The 17,427-nt window shown below is 40.5% G+C and overlaps 1 protein-coding gene across 3 annotated transcripts in view; it reads right to left on the bottom strand.

Moving 5' to 3' along the window:
• Positions 1–17,427, bottom strand: part of LOC308385437 (CUGBP Elav-like family member 2) — a 29,640-nt gene that overhangs the window by 10,288 nt on the left and 1,925 nt on the right. For 2 of the 3 annotated variants that reach the window (XM_080864314.1, XM_080864315.1), the window contains exons 2-4: positions 5,320–5,516; positions 1,814–1,896; positions 35–83 (exon numbers count right to left, since the gene is read on the bottom strand). In XM_080864314.1, the coding sequence (XP_080720440.1) occupies positions 35–83; positions 1,814–1,896; positions 5,320–5,516 (329 nt within the window). Of the gene's footprint in view, positions 1–34; positions 84–1,813; positions 1,897–5,319; positions 5,517–16,634; positions 16,982–17,427 lie in introns of those variants that run through there. The other variant, XM_080864316.1, reaches the window with a different exon arrangement.

Genomic DNA, 17,427 nt, shown 5'->3' with positions numbered 1-17,427 from the left:
CATGGCTTACGTCATCCTGCATGAATCCACTTACCACTTGTTTTCTCACTGTCAGCGGGTTTCATCTGGATAGGATGATGCATCTAGGGGGGAAAAAAAAGAAAATGTAGGGAAACCATTCACATCTGTCACCATTATAAACTCTGTTATCTCTCATCATAAAGGCCTCATGTCTTCACTCATCCTTCCATCTTCGAGCATTTCTCCCCATCTCTTGTTTTGTTCTTTTGCTGTAAGACCATCATCCCTCACCGCCGCCAGATTCAGGAGGAAGTGTCTAAGAGTTGCTGGTAAGGGATCAAATTCTCCGGTATCCAATTTCACTTCTCGCTGTAATGTAGACTCGCGATTGAACTTATCGATTGCTACTGACAACATCCCTCATCTTCTATAGAAGAACTCTGTTTGACAAGCAAGCTTCTTTGGTATTGCTTTCGAAATGTACAGTGAGCTTCAGGTTTTGTTTCTTTTTTCCCTTCCTCCAGATACAAGTCTGTCAACACCCAATACACTATTGGATCACATACAAATAGAACAAGGTGTGGCAAATCTGAGCTGTGAAAAATCTCATTTCAGTCAGCATAACATCTCTGAACATGACGCTTGTTCTCAAGCTTGTTATGTGAGAAAGTGGAGGCAGAGCAAATGCTGTCATTTCATGCCACTTAATGAACAATTTTCTCCAAGAAGACTGAACTTCAAGTGACTACATCTATAGCACACTGCATGCCATGTGACGTGAAAGAAGAAATAAATCTAGCCATGAGATGTCTGAGCAGGTTGTACTTATGAAAAGTGGTGGGTTTGTTTTTGACAAGCACTAAGGAGAAGCAGACAGATGGCCTGCTCAGTGTGGGGACTGGCTAGCGTCACTGACCAAGTAGAGAGAGGCACAGAAGGGAGAGAAAACAAACTGGGAAACAAGCTTTTCCTCTATCACGCAAATCAAAAATCAGTCAACTGCAGTCAATGCCAGTAACAGTAGGAGTCAGGAATGGGATTTGAGAGCTGAGCCGTTAGACCACACTTTGTTTGAAATGTCTGCCTGATTGATAGTCTTCCAGAGAAGAGAGCTAGGACATTATTCTCAGCCTGTGAGACTCATTTATCAGCTCGGTTCAATATTTACCTGCAAGCGCACTGACAGTAGCTCTTTTTACTGAAAGACTGGACTATTGGTTTCATCGACAGCTGGGGTTGTTGGGTATAGATTAAATTGATTGGAAAGCTGGCAATACAGAATGACGTATAGACAAGACAGTTTTGTGGATGTTTAACAAGCCACTGCACTTATTCCAGTTGGCTGGACTTTAATCTCACTAGAAGATCGGGTTAAGTATTAGGGGACCACATTCTGTCTCACCGGGCTGCATTGTTAAAACGGGGGGAGAGAGGGAGAAAAAAAAAAAAAAAAAAAAAAAGGACGAAAAGAAAGCCTTCAACTTGCCTTCAGCTCCTTTCCTGCTTCTAATTTTGGGGAATAAAAATGTAGATGTGCATCAATAATTCATGAATACAAGCATTAATAATTTGTTCCACTTTGTGGCAATCGGGTCCTGTGTCTCAGTGAATAACCTGCAGCCTGGTCAAGCAGGCTTTACCCGATACCTGCACGCTTAGCAATTCAGTGTGCCGAGGTTCAGGCCGGTCCTAAGTGTCGCGTAAGTGATAGTGGGGGTTGAGACATTTCTCAGGCTAGACAGGCGTTCAGTGAACCGAGAGCTCATTATCGGCCAGCGTACAGCTCACAGCCTGCATAGGGGATGTAGTGGGGCTCAAGCAGCTAAAAGCAGCCCATGCTGTGCCTACTCACCCCACTTAAGGTCTTTATGTTGTGCAGTGCATTCTGGGCCTCCAGTGCAGCTTTTCTTGTATAAAAAGTTACAAAACAGCATCCTGCAGAGTGAAAAGAAAAAATAAAAAAAAATAAAAAAAATAGGGACAAACAATGGGTGGAGGGAGGGAGGAGACAAAACTGCATTAAAAACACAGCACACAGACATTAAATGTAATACCATGACTGCTGCAGAACAGGAAAGATGCTAAATGGATGAAAGTACTTTCACCACATATCATATTTTAGAAGCACGTGACAGGATATTCTTAGCGCCAACTGTTAGATGGTGCACATACACCATGTAGGAGCTGGCAGCGAGGACAAAGGAGTAATGAGACAGCTGAAGGCTGTGACACAGCCAGAGAGAGTACCACAGGGTTAGACGGCTGTCAGGAGGCACTGATGTGCAGTCGGCAGGTCAACTCAGCCCAGGCCAACACATTACATTGAGTATATTGCTGCATTACATAAGAATCCAGTCCCATACATGTGTGCATACATATAAACATGAGGCATGAAAACAGCACAAAGAAACAAGAGGGAGTGGGAGAGAGCAAGGAAGAGAAACCATGGGAGGAGAGAGTTTGTGGGGGAGGGGAATGAAGAAAAGAGCGTTAGGAGGGGAGGAGAGGGGGGGGGAAAAAAAAAAAAAAAAAAAAAAAAAGCCTCTCATCCTTCCGTCCCAGTAGACCGCCAGTGGCGTTCCAGCCTGTCAGTTTCACTGGGCTGGGGAAGTGGAGCACTGCAGCGTCTCTGACCTACATAGTGTGTATTATGCTGTTACTGGAGCTCCCAGGCCACGGGGAGGGCTGTTGAACTCTAATATGCATCAAGCTGCACTCTCCTATCCCTCCCTCTCTCTCCTTCTCTCTCACAACCAGCTGAGCTCTCCCTTTCTCTACTGCTAAGCCCGTTCTCTGATATACTGGAGCTAAATAAACCATCCGGAGAGGCGTGATAGTCATCAGATGATTTTTTCATGACCTGCAGTAGGCATGACCTAAAAAAAAAAAAAAAAAAAAAGAAAAAAAAAAGAAAGAAAAAAAGAAAAAAAAAAATAGTGCAAATCTGGTGATTTGTCAATTGATCTGCACCAAAGTAAACAAGCAAAAATGGAAGTAGGATTACAGCACTTTCAACAAATAAATTAAACAAAAGCAACATGATTATATAAGAGTTGGTTGGAGAGTGGCATTGTGTGGCATGCAAATAAACAACAGCCAGACTATCAGTAGGTCATTGATGAAACTGCAGTAGGAAACAAAACTACTGTGAAAGGAGGCCTACAGTGAAACTGAGTGTAGAGGTGTTGTTGCAAAACACATTCAACTTCACTTGGCTGGGTGAAAAACCTCCTGTGATCAGGCCTGATTATCTAATAGAATACATTAACATGTCCATAGGCCATCACAGCTGACACTGCATAGAGCAGGGGAGGGGTGCTGCTTAAACAATAAGGAGCTTTGAACTCTTCAGCCTCCCAAATGAACTGCACAGCGTTGTGTGTATATTTATACACACACACACACACACACACACACACACACACAGCATTATAAGAACCCTGGGGACTTTCTGGTACACCTGTAAACACTCGTAGGATTATTTAGTGGTGTTACATGTGTGTACATCTGTTCCAAGGCCCTTATCATGGGAATTCAAATGCTCTCCTGGTGGCATGCTGTCCAGCAGTTTTGGCCTTGACACAATAAAGTCAGGGTTTGAAACTCGCTTTAGTCAATGGGCCACGTACAGCCCAATTTGATCTCAAGTGAGCCAGACCAATATAACCACCCTTTCTGTTAATTTAAATAGTATTTATATTTTAAGGTAAGACATCTATTCAAAAAATAAATAAATTAAAAATTAACACAAACAGATAAAGTGATAAGTGCAATTTCTAACATGTAGAAAGTTACACATTTCACTGCAGTTGTTGCCAGTTAAAAGATATCCATGTCAGGTCACATGTTTGATACTCAAGGCTCTTTCAGAACAAATGGTGAAATTGTGATATGTCTGAATTTAGTGCAGATCTAATAAATGCCATGTCACAAGTTTATTTTCATCTATTTAGCATCTTTCCTGCTCTGCAAGCTTATTTTGTTGTTATATTGCTCTGAACCCAGAAAAAACACAAGACAGGATAAGTTACACTCATTAATTAAAAAACCCACTTCTGCAACGAATTGAGACAGAATGTCTGCACATTACAAGATAATATAACCTTTTTGTTTTTAAATTACAGTTGTGCAGCCGATGTTTACAAGAATACTAGAAAAGGAGATCCCAGAAAGACATTTATCTCTCCAGACGGTGCAACTGTTGTCAACCTGTCTTTGGCTTGTTAACAGCAACACACACACGATCAGCGAGGTAGTGTCAGTGATTCATAACAAACACCTCACAACAACTACATCTGGCCTGGATTGCCAGGGCGGTGTCTGGTAGCACAAATATGGTTCCTTTTAGACTCAAGCTTAGCATCAAGTATATTCCCACCACATTAAAAGCCAAGAGTGGTTTAGCGCCTTTAGCTACAGCGAATCATCCAACCATCAAGGGAACTGAGATTTGGGTGACCCAGGACAGTTACATCAAGGAAACTGTCGTTACTTTATTCACCTGCAGTTAGTTACGGGAGACTGAGCACTTCCAGTGGCACTTTGCAGCTCTCTGCAGACAGCAGGCTTCCACTTCACCGTCTCCTCTAATTGCAGCCTAAACTGAATCGCTCAACTCGAGCACCATTTCTAAGGTGAGCGCATCGATGGATGTCTTAATGGAAAATTGCAGTCAAGTAACACTCCCTTTGTACAATGCTGCTTCTAAAGCTGCATTGTACAAAGAAGAGGAAATTTAGAATATATGAATATTTAAAAAAAGATATTATTTAACCCTGAAACAAAAGACTGCTTGCATATGAGGTGATCTAACACAAACACAGCTGCACTGCATGTGCAGACAGGCAGTGCATTGCCTAAGTGCTAAAATCTGAAAGCAGATGAGGAGAGAAGGGGGTTTGCACCAACTAAGAGACCAAGTTGTTTTTAATCTATGAGCAATGAAGGTTTTCCAGAAAGTTTCACACCTAATTAGTGTCCATCTCTTATTAGAGATGGTATATAGAGTGAAAGTGAACAATAGAGAAACTGAAAGTATCATCTGAGCTTTTCAGTTGTGTCACTTCATTTAAACAGATTGCAATGCACGCCTCAAATACCTGCAGACTGCTGTTAGCATGCTAGATGCTATACTAGTTTTCCCCACTAGCAACTGGTGCACTCCTCACATATGGCAAAACAAACAAAACAGGTTTTTAAGATAATCTGGATGGATACATAATCCAATGTTTTCAATTAAAATAAAATTATTATATGCCAGATCGTTTATATTGAAATCTAAATCACTAAGGAGAAATTTTGCCTGCAAGGTAGTAGAACAAATTATTCCTGAAAGTGAACCTTTCACCCAGACTGTACCTTTGCTCTGAGGAGGATTCTGAGTGCGATCACGAAGAATGTTTATCTGGTGCACGGCTCCAAAGGGCTCAAATAGCTCTTTAAGTTCTGTTTCTGACCAGGAGCGGGGGATCTGTCCAACAAACATCTTGATGGAGTCAGGGTCTGGCTGGTCCAAGTGCTCCAGCGACCCGTTCATCTTGCTGCTGCTGCCGTTGCTAAGAAGAAAAAGAAAGAGAAAAAAAAAGAAAGAAATGAAAAACAATTTTTGTAATGTGTATGCCAGAGGTTAAACAAATTTAATATCATAACCATACTGCTTCAGTAGGTCACGAAAAGTAAAGGAACAATTACCATTATCTGGTTTAGAACTACTTGCACTCACATCTAAGTACTGTCCGGTTTGGCAGCTAACAATTTCATTTCATTTTCATGCTTAGCTTAAAGGAATGAGTCACATAATGATAAATGGGGATGGGAATTAAGAACAGGTTCTTGCAGAAAACCGGTTCCTAGTAGTCCCATTTCTTGGAATTGTGTGTTCTTCCCATGGATCCCCCTTATCTGCTCTCACACTCACTACAACCAGCTGATTTCTGTTTGCAAGCAATAGTGACACTGACTAGAGCAGAGGTTCCCAAAGTGTGGGGCCCGCCCCCTGGGGGGGGGGGGGGGGGGGGGGGGGGGCAGTAAGAAAAAACTAAAATGAACCCTTGGACACTGCTAGCATCATTGACAGGTTTTTGACGGGGCTCCCACACAAACGGAAAGCTGGAGATGAAGTATCGCCAAATATGTTTCCAAACCAACTTCCTTCCAAGCCAAATGCTAGAAAATGTGATGAAGCACATCTTCCCTTTGGCTTCACCTACACAAGTGCCAAGGTAGGTCTCTGTGACAGAATTCGTTTCCCTTGCGTCGGGAGCACGCGCTGGGCTCTTCAAATCACGGACAAACAGTATCCCACATTCTTGATTTTTAGTTCACAAACACTTCTTGTAAAGCCTAACTACTCCTGACATTTTGGAGATGTGAGCTCTTTATACAGTAAAGTTAGTGGGATCCAAATAATATCAGGCTGATCCTGCCACGATTTGTTCCCCCAGTTCAAATCACAGACTAACAGTATCCCACAGTTGTTTATGTTTTTGAACCCATTTTGCACAGAGAGGCATTTGAGAAATGTATCGATAGCAATGTTGAATATTATTACACAGGGGGGGGGGGGAAAAAAAAAAAAAACCCACGAACATTTTTCGTGTAAAACAAAGGGGGGGGGGGAGGGGGGGGGCAGCAAAAAAGGTTGGGAACCACTGGTCTAGAGGATGGATATGCACCTTTTTTTTTTCTCTCTTTTTTTTTTTTTTTTAAATTGCACGAAAGGACAAGATAAATGGTGGACAAATGTATGCAGGACTGAAATAACTGCATAATACTGCTAACACAACTTTGGTTCTTTGCAAGCATCTGCCAAAACAGCATGCTATTGCTAAGCTAGCCAAGAACCCATAGTGAAAGCCGAGTGAATACCTACCCCAGCTGCCAGACCCTTAGCTTCAACAGGCAACAAGCACATGAGCAGCCTCCCTTTCTACCCGTTCACGTTTCTAAAGCAGAATCACTTTGTATTCTATTAAGAGAAAAATCTTAGAGATGTGCCCTCATTACAGATTTGTATTGGTGTGTGGGGTTGTAGCCTCAGGTTTGTATTGTTAAATGGTGATTATGAAACATTAAAATAGCTGAAATGCACTGAGTAACATGAAAGTTATGCAATCAGTTGTATAACAAATTACTCTCGGGAGTAATTAAGTAATGTACTGCATTACTTTTAAGAAAAGTGTTCTGTGTAATATGTGTAACAATGACGTTTTTGAGTAAAGACTCCAACACTGATTACAAAGAGGAAATACCTCTTTGAACATTTGACCCACATCATGTAATTAAGTTGCATGAATGTAATTTCTTTATTGCTGCTTAAGCAACGGTTTTCACTCTCAAAACTAAGCCAAAGAGAACCTGATGACAATCGATAAGGAATCTAATTAGTGATATCGATAGTGGAATTGCTAAATTCTTATCAATTCCCATCCCTACAATAAATATCTAATGCAAATTTTAGAGTGGCACAGAAAGGGCCTGAGCAAATGATCAGCTTCAATGAGTTATTCTTCCAGCAAAAAGGCAATGTCACAATAGTGCCAGTAGTTCAGGCAGATTTAAACAGCCATAATGCTGCTTTCTTCTAGAGGCTGAAGTTTAGAAAGTCACTAAGGTCATTTAATTTAGAAGCACGTGACAGGATATTCTTGGCGCCAACTGTTAGATGGTGCATATACACCATGTATGTATATCTGTTTATAGTTTTTTTTTTCTTCTTTTTTTTTTAAAAGAAAAAAGTTACACCATCTCTTTTATTTTTTTAACATTCACCTAAACATAATGAGACAAAACCAAGATTTAATAAATAGGTTACACTGTGTTTTTAGTATTATAAATAAAAAAAAATAAAAAAAAAGTGTGTATTGCATTTTCAGAATTCCTACCAAAAAGTCAAATGATTTTGCAGTGTGACCGTTTAAACACGCGTTTACTCAAGTGCAAGCTGAAACAATATATCATTTACAAATTATTGCCAGCTTCCTCTGGGGAAAGCTTTGGGGACAGAGAATCAATACCCACCAGTGTACCTGTGACTACAGCATCTTTGTCTCACTCTCACACAGAATCAAACACACAAACTGTTCCTGACAGGGGTAGAGGCGCTGGAAATTATGAATGAGGGTGAAGTAACAGCCCTTCACAGGAAAAGAAATAACTTGCAACAGGTTAAGACTTCCAACGCACACTACAGATATGATATGTAATATTTCAAACAAGGGGGGGGGGGGGGGGGGGGGCAACACGGACAACACCGTGGTACTAATCTCACAAAAAAGTATATGAATGTTTGCACATTTAAAATAACTATTTTGCACACAAACCTCTGAACACGAGTCATCCATCTCTTGCAAAATGAACCCAGCCGTTCAGCAGAAACACCAAACTCCTTGAGGGACTTAAATGACATGCTAACAAATCACACTTCTGCTCGTGTTCCTCCCGAAATCCAACTCCACACCTCCAAATTAGCCCTTGCCCCTTCCCTCTGAAGGCTTTCAATACATTTGAATGATGACAAAAAAAAAAAAAAAAAAAAAAAGGAACTACTGTGAAACAAAAACCTCTTCTCCAAAAGAGGGGATTGTGGCCCCTCCCACTAGCATGTAACAGCTACTCAAAAACAGCACCGCAAAGCTCTAAACTTCCAAGAATCGGTGGTTAGCAGGCCGAGATTTTGCAGTGCATCTCCTCCTCAGGCGCTTTGGCGATGGTACAGAGAGTAACCTACAGCTTCTTTGCCACAGCAGGGGAACAATCACATATTGTTCCCCCATGCCGGAGAACACTATTCACCGTTCCTCTGCGGCACAATGGACCAAGTCATACAGACGCACTGGAACACGTCGAAGGCTACGTCTGCTAAGGCCACAGTACTGGTGTGTGACACCATTTGTCCATTTCTGCCAGTGGCATTCCGACGCCATTTTGCCATAGGCACTTTGCTCAGATCTCACAGCACAGAGAAAACCTCACTTGAAAATACTGGATTTGTGTCAGAATTCAAAAACATGAAGGCTGCATATGACACCGTCTCCTTTACATTCATTAAACTCTCAAAGCCACTGCAGCTGTGCATAGCTCTTCTGCTATGCGACTGTGAGAATACATTCTTCAGGCATGATTCTGCTGCATTTTTAGTATACACATTAGGACATTATTCAAGGAAGTAAAATTCAAGTAAACAAAATCTATTATGAAACTGTCTGCTTCAAGATGATGTTGCATCATACAGCATAACCGAGCTGACAACTGTACAGTCACCTATGAATATTACAAAGGTGACTGCTGCGAACTAAGTATTTACATTTGCACGTATAAACCAGTTTAAAGTGATGTCATATGCTGCAGAGCTGTTTTGCAAAACAAAAACCTGTTGGTATAAAACCCAAATAAACATGTAGCTGATATCCATTCACCGTGGGTCCAATAAGGTCAGAAGAACTGGGGCATTAAGTAAAGACATACCACTGTTGGCATTTTTTTCCTAAATGGTTTTTTTTTAAAAAAACAAATACATATTCAAATTTCATCAACTTTACTGTAGTGGGAGCAACACCAGAAAAATCAAGACATTCAGACAGACTTTGTAACTTTAATTACTGCTATTGGTATGACAGGCACAGCAACATTGTTTATACCATGCTAATTAAGGTTGCTTGATTATGGCAAAAATTAAAATCATGATTATTTAACACAATTATGCTATCAGAAAAAAAATAGCATAATTTTTTCCATTTAAATAGTCATTCAGACAATTTGGGCCCTGGGAGCAGCAAAAAGTGGGGCACTTGAAGACCAAACAAGACCATACTTGTTAAACCGAATGTGACAATAGGCATTTTAATCCCAATTACCTTGTTTTAATACTGACTGAAAGCCAAACAAAACAGTAACTGGAGTTAAAATTTGATTCATTGGGCAGCTACAGCGTCAAAAATAAAAACGCTTTTAAATGTAGATTTTACAAGGATGTGCCATTTTACAACTTACAAATGGTAAATAGCTCTGAATTTGTCAGAGCACCCAGAAGAAGATCATCTATCTTAAGCTGCTCTTTAACCATGTTGTGGACAGAGACAGGTGCAGACACAGATGAGTGGTTATTCCTGTTATACTCCTTTGAAGTCCACAAGAAATATGGATGAAGGGTAAACGCAAAGTTGATGCAATGCCACATACAAAGAGCAAGAGCCACGCGCTCACCTTATGATGACAAAATCTACAGCAAACACCATTATCTACAGCATATCTACATAAGCAGCTGTGTTTTCCCACTTATTGATCACATCATCCAGCCTGCTTTAGATTACAAAGTGTCAACCTGAACACTGACCACCCCAAGATCAAAAGTTTCTCAGGCTCATTGTACATTTTGATTTGTGTGAATTGCCAAAACTCAAGTTTTTTCAAAGCTACTGCAATTTGGGTGGTGCAGCTGTCAGCCTGCTGCAAAGCTTTTGACAGTTTTGAAGATTTTGGCAAATTAAACAACTTGTTTAACATGCACTGTTGCCACACAGTTTTAAAACAAGTTGGTTGTTGATAGAAGGGAAAAAAAAAAAACATTTTTTCCCACTTCTGATTGTGTTGCACAGCTTTAGATTGTGAAAACGGGAAACAATCTTTGTTTGCCGTCTCAAGGTTGCAGCTCAAGTGTAAATTGCACCTATGACGCCATCATCTTTGCTGTTATCTGTGTGTTTGTTGAGACAAGCAGAGGCTGAGCTGAATTTCACTAAAATTTATCAAGTTCAAAACATGCAATATAAGACAACGTTGTGGGTGTTGTTGACTTTGTCATGTAGTGATCCCAAGCCTCAGCAGGTGGACCACCTCAGGTATGTTGTGTGGAAAAATTTAATCAAACTGGGACAAGACTAAATTCAAAGTCCTTCACTGTATATATTCATTTTATTTAATTTACCAAGTACAAAGTTTTATTTTTCTTCTCAGAGTCAAGTTTCTATTTTGATGCCTTTTCAGACATGGTTTCGGTTTTTGGCTGTAACTATAATAAGCTAGTTATGTCAGACACTTAAACATTGTATTAAACTATTAGACCTACACAAAATGTCGATACTTTACTCCAAGTGTACCGGTTAAAATAAATACTGCAATTGATTCTGTCAGTACCGCCCAGCTCCGCTCCCAGCACCACCTGCCAGAGTATTCCCAGACGGCAGTGATGAAGTCTTTTGCTGAGCTTCCACAAACAGCCCTGCGTTGTGGCAGCTCGTCGCGCTCCAAGACACCCTGCAGCAGCTGACGAGCCATCCAGAGCCACAGCAGTTGCATGCCCACTGCTGCGCCACCCATAAAAACAGGTGATTTATCTAGACCATGTGTCTGTCCTGTTGGTGAGCTCTGACCGCGCAAGTATGCCAGCGACACCTTTTCCTGTGCCCATAATAGAAGGCCAGCCAATTTGCCTGGTTATACTCGTGGTTGTGGACATTACTCATTCCGAAACCCTCAGGAGGGTCACAGCAACACCAAATGTCACATGATGTAGAGTTTTTTCCCCCCCACCATTGCTGATGGAAACCAATCTCACTGCCTGCTATTATCAATCATTAAAAATAAATACCAGCTAGCATTTTATCATTACTAGAAAATCACTAACGTGGTACATTCAATGTCAAACTATCACAATGTTGCTTTAATAAAAATATTGATCAAGTCTTACTAAAGACATGTTACAAATTGCCATGAGTCTCTTCCCGTTTAAATGACAGACCAAACTCATTTCATCACCTGGTAATCAGCAGCATGCCACTTTATTTTATCCCCAATAAAGTATTAAAGTCAAGGTTCACACAAAGAACATGCTGCTTCAAAGAAAAGAGAGAAATCAGTCGACTGAAACAGCTGTTTGCTAGTAATACCCTTAAAGAAAAAAAATCGTGAGCCGTTTTTTTCCTTTTAGGAAACCAGTGGCCTTATAAGCTGATTCAATGAGACACAGAATGCCTCTAATGCCTCAGTAATATCTCTGACAGCTGTCAAGTAGAACAAAGTCTCTCTCTCTCTCTCTCGCTCAACTCCATTTATTTTCCCTAACACTAGAAAGAAAAAAAAAAAAAAAAAAAAAAAAAAAAAAAAAGGCAGAATATTCTTTGATAGCTTCAATAAAGTATAATGAGCCTGGGGGAAAAAAAATAAAAACTCCTGACAGCTTGAAGATGCAACTTAAAAGACTGGCCACAGACAACAGGATTTACAGAATAACTGTTGTTATCAAAAATCAATACAACTCCTTGTTTTTGGTCCCAAACAAACAAAAAATTGTTTTACAACTTCAAGGCAGAAACAGGAGAACTGTGTGTCATTTGATTTCCATACCAAGTGGCTGACCTAATCAGCACACTGTGGTTCTGATGAGAAAATTATTGAAATCTTTTTTTTCCTCCTGGCATTAACTCCAATTCATCTCAAAATGGCCTAATTTCATTGTTGCATTTGCCCTGATGAAGACGGACGTGTTCAATCAGCCTCTGAGTGGGCTGCGTGTTAACAGACGGCCAGCATCTGATGACAAGGCCCGCCCCATTAGCTACATAATCACACCAAGAGTCCCCAGCGGTTATAGATGGCGATGCTAAAGTAAAGCTTGCATGAACAGTCAAAACGAGCAACTACAAACTCTCCTCAGTTAGTGTCAGACAGAGCGTCAGCAATTAGTCTCAAGTGAAGAGACCAACAGCCAACTAAATGCAGCAATCAAGCACAATCAATTTGCCTGAATGTGGTGACTTACTCTGACATTCATTACACGAACCTGTAACAGAAAACAGAACAGCTTTGATTGAGATAAAACTCGTTTTAATTATCCAACCTGTTCTTTTTTCTTTTTTTTTTTAAATTATCATCATCATCAAAATAGAGCATAGAAGGTCGAACACAAATGCACTGCTACTACTGATGTTCCTGCTTACATGGGATGGGGAATTACCTGTTCAGGGTTCTTCCTTGTTCAAAATGGGCCTCTGAGGAGGAGCATGTAAGCTCAACCGTTCCACATATAGATAAGGCATTGTTACCTTTGCTGGGACAAGACTATCTTCCTGTTATTTCTAGCTATCTGATAAACAGTTACCAAAAGCCCATAACTGAAATGTGTGTACATCAAAAGCACACATGTCAGATTAGTTACAGAATATAGTCACATCAATTTCAGTGGTTAGATCAGGTCACTGACAGTCTGAGTACAACTGCTCATTTTTTAAATTAAAATACTGCTAAAGCTTGGGAGAAAGGTGCCAGCGTTTGTCAGGGCTGTCCCGAGATGTCGGAACATGTCTGAAATAACAGATATTTGCTTTGGTACCAGAAATGCTAGTCTGCTTAACTCAGCTTTAGCTTATTTATGTACAAACTAGCCAGACGTCTTTTTGTCCCACACTTTAATAAGTCCTCCTTTTGGTTTTAAGAAATTTAGTCAGTGTGATAAGATAAGATAACCTTTATTAGTCCCACACGTGGGAAATTTGTTTTGTCACAGCAGGAAGTGGACAGTGCAAAAGTTATGAAGCAAAAATTAGAATACAATAAGAATAAATACAGTACACACAACTGTACAGAATAGAATAAAATACTATATACAGTAGAATAAAATATACAATAAGATAAAAATAGAATACAAATGCTATATACAACTGAGTAAAAATACGATGCCAGAAAAGATTATTGCACTTAGTGTTATTGCAATAATTGCGATATTTTCCACCAAAAATAGTTGCACACTAAAAGCTGATCAGATAAATCCATTATTTTTCAATGCTTTACTTTTTCTTTTTTTTCTTTTTTTTAACTGCAACAATAACTGGAGCAACTACTGTACCATTGTGGCCCATACCTTGGTTTGGGGATGGGTGAATACGGCTTTTTTGTGTGTTCTCATGAACTAAAAAACAAAAACAAACCCACACACGCCATTAATGTAAACATTTCCACTTCAGTAATTGTGGAAATGATCTTGAAAAAAAAAAAAAAAAATCACAGCTTTCACTAGTATGGTTTAACTAATATTAATAGCACTATCGTTGTACAATATTGCAGACGTGTTTCCGTTTCAGTCTCAGTTTCACCCCTACAGGCTCCAATGGAGAGTTTGCAGAAAATACTGCACATTGAAGAAACAATACTTTAAAACAAGGCTTCCAATTATGCACAAAATTCAAACTTGCACTGTGATCACTGATAGATCAATCATTAGCTTATAATTTATCTAAAGCACAGATACTCAATGCTATGCAAAAGATGAGGGTTGTACCAAATGAGGGTTGTAATTCTCAAATGCCTTTAATCTAATCCATTACTCTAACTAATCCCATAGTTTTCTGCTTAAACAGACCTCTTACCTCTTTGTTAATCACTTCAGAGCCAACTACTGATAGAGTCATGGACATAGTGGGTGACTGTGGTCTTATGCAACTCACTCTGTGCCTCAACATCTTTTGTTTGCAAAGCTTGCAGAAGAATTTGCTCAACCTTCGATCACACCACCCCACAGTGGAGATAGAGGATCTCACTGAGTGTTTTGTGGCTCCAGGACAGACAGGCTTGCAGTTACTGTCATGCTAAGGCAAGCAGCAACAGCAGCAGTAGCAAAAAAAAAAAAAAAAGGAAAAAGTAACAATCCAGATCAGAGTGGTCCTTCTTTTGGCCTTTAACATCTGGCTACAAGGGCATTCATCCACCACCACCCTGACAGCAAGGAGAGTGAACAATTGGCCCGAGCAGCCATCCAACTCAGCGCCAAGATCCGAGACTTCACACAGATCAACAACTCCCTGACCGCAACAAAAAGGGATCACTGTGACACTTAGCTAACTGACATAGCACTATGGCAGTGTCGGCTGCCAAAGGATCATGCTTAAGCCCCGAAAGCCATTCTCGCTGTCAACAATTAGACAAAAATCAGTCAAGATGCAGTCAACATAGTCACAAAAGACAAACAAAAAGAAGAAGAAAAAAAAAAAGAAAAGAAAAAAAGGCTGAACTGGTTATTTCTTATCATATCCCTGGTCATTTTCCTTTGGCACAAGCCCAGAATGGATGGAGGGAAATTTATTTAGTGGGGGAAAACCCCTTACAATATTCACACATTATTTTACACAAGAAAACAGGATATCAAAAAGGTGGAACTACAACGATCACTGTCACATAAATGGCCATTGATCCTCAGTATATCAGTTTAGTTTATATAACACACAAAGCCACAAATGTAAATATTTGCAGTTTACTGGCACGTTTAAAAAGTTTCTAAAAGCTTAAAAGGCCACTTAATATGAAGCGTTTTACAACCCAATCAGCAAATCATTTAGAAATAGTGCAACATTTTAGACTAGAAGCAAAAATATTTTCTTGTTTAATCTTTTTAATTTATAGTTTGCTCTAGAGCAAAAAACAAAAAGCACAACAAGCAAAGGATAACGTGATTAAAACATTTAAAGAATCCTTGTTCAGCTGTTGAGTTTCCTCATTTGTGAGACCATGCAATAACAGCCATTTTGTTGCAAACTACAGAGAGCATTGCTGGAATTGCAAACATTTAAATGTTAAACAGTGTCGTAAAGCAGGCGGTGATTTTGGAAATGTTTTTGTCAAACAGGATTAGCTGACTTTGTGTCGATACTACCTTCGGGGTGGGGAGTTATATATGGACCTCTGTACTTTATAAATACCTTTCCTCCCACTTGTTTACATGCCCCGTCACAAGATTTCCATTAATGGCTCAATAATGTAGCAAACCACGTGTTTTCTATCGTTAAGTCAGCACTCTATAACCAACATGGACGGGAGGAGGGGGGTACAAATGCATGTGAGCTGCAGCTAACCATGTTAGCAGGCTCGGCTGCTAGCAAGAGACACAGGGAGGGACGAGGGACCGGGAGTAAGTGTGCCGTATCCTGCCTGCAAACAGGCTCACGCACGCTGCTGGACTTTAGAAACTGAAGTCACATTAGTAACGGCTTGGCAACGACATATAGTGTTATGGAACTTTAAAGCAACTTCTCACACTTCGTCTGCTAAAAGCGCTTGTTTTCAAAGCCCGACAATTGATCGTCTAAACATCCACCGTTTGTTTCGATCGACCGCACTTCAAATGAGAATTTGATCAGCTGTAACGAAGTAACCCGAAGTCAGAGCAAAAACAAACCAAAAAATATGTCTGTGCCATTAATGCAACGTAAAGGGCACAAAATGGGCATCATGTTTATTTATTTGCATATTTTTTAAAGCTACGTGGTTTCTTTTTCTGGACTGATACTGAACGTGTGATCTCCGGAAGCACATGTCACTTGACTATTGTAGCGCGCCCAAGCGTCGGGTACCGCTGTTAGCAAACTGCGTTTCCACTCAAAGTGACGAGATAAGAGATTAGCAGCAGGGCCACACTTTACTTAACTACAATTTATTGTGGTCACATGCCTGTATTACCCAAGTTAAGCTAGCAACTTAAACTCCAGGTGAGCGTATCCTCACCGCTTGCGTGATTAGCAACGTTAGCATCCCAGTTTGCTCGTTTAGCTAGCGTTAGCTAACTCAACTAGCCCTCAACTGTTTTGTTCGCCTCGCCTGCTTAAAAAAAATAAAAATGCCAGTCTGTGTTTACGATGTTGAAGAGGCGAGGCGAGAACTCGGCACATGTCTTTAGCTGATTTACTTACATTGTGTCGCTCGAAGTCATTAACCGACTTTCGGTGAGAGGGAGGAAATCCAGGTTGTACGCCGAAGTCATGCTCCAAAAAAAAAAAAAGAACAACACACACAGCGTCTAAACAACGAAAAGCGACGTCCACTCAACTCCTGTGAGACGGCGAGAAGACGAAGCAGAGCAGGTGCTGGGAGGGGGCGTCTTCTTTAAAACTGCAGAGAGGGAGGGAGGGAGATATAGAGAGAGAGCGCGAGGGCACCGGTATCCGCCTTATTCCTTCCTTCTTGTTTCTCTCTCTCTCTCGCTGTCTCCGAGCGAAATAAATTCAGGCGAGCCGCCGTCAACACTGCACACCGAGCTGCAGCAAAGCAGAGGCGTGGCCTCGTCAACAAAAGTCCGAAAGACACGCTGCGTGTTGCTCAACAATCTAAATACCCCTATCTAAATGACTGCAATGTCCCTTTAGAGACCACACGTGGTGCCCTATGGAGAGTTTACTAACCTGTTTTCTAGTTTACGATCTTTTATCTGCTCTAGCATCGCCATTGCATTCCAATAATGACCCACATTCTGCAACCCTTTTACAAAAAACAAAAAAACGTATTAATCAGATCATGTCGAGCCTTATTGTGAAATGACTCTATCTGAGAATGAATCAGTGATCTAATAATCACAATTGGTGAGCGATTTAAAATGTTTAAATATAGTATCCAGGCTATTACTATCAATCACACTAATGCCACTCCTGTTTCCATATCTTCCCAGCACTCTAAATTAGGCAACCGGGCCTTTTGTTTTTATTGGAT

This window comes from Rhamphochromis sp. 'chilingali' (assembly GCF_963969265.1).
Source record: "Rhamphochromis sp. 'chilingali' genome assembly, chromosome: 2".
Lineage (NCBI taxonomy): Eukaryota > Metazoa > Chordata > Actinopteri > Cichliformes > Cichlidae > Rhamphochromis > Rhamphochromis sp. 'chilingali'.
This window is presented reverse-complemented; position numbering and strand designations above follow the sequence as displayed.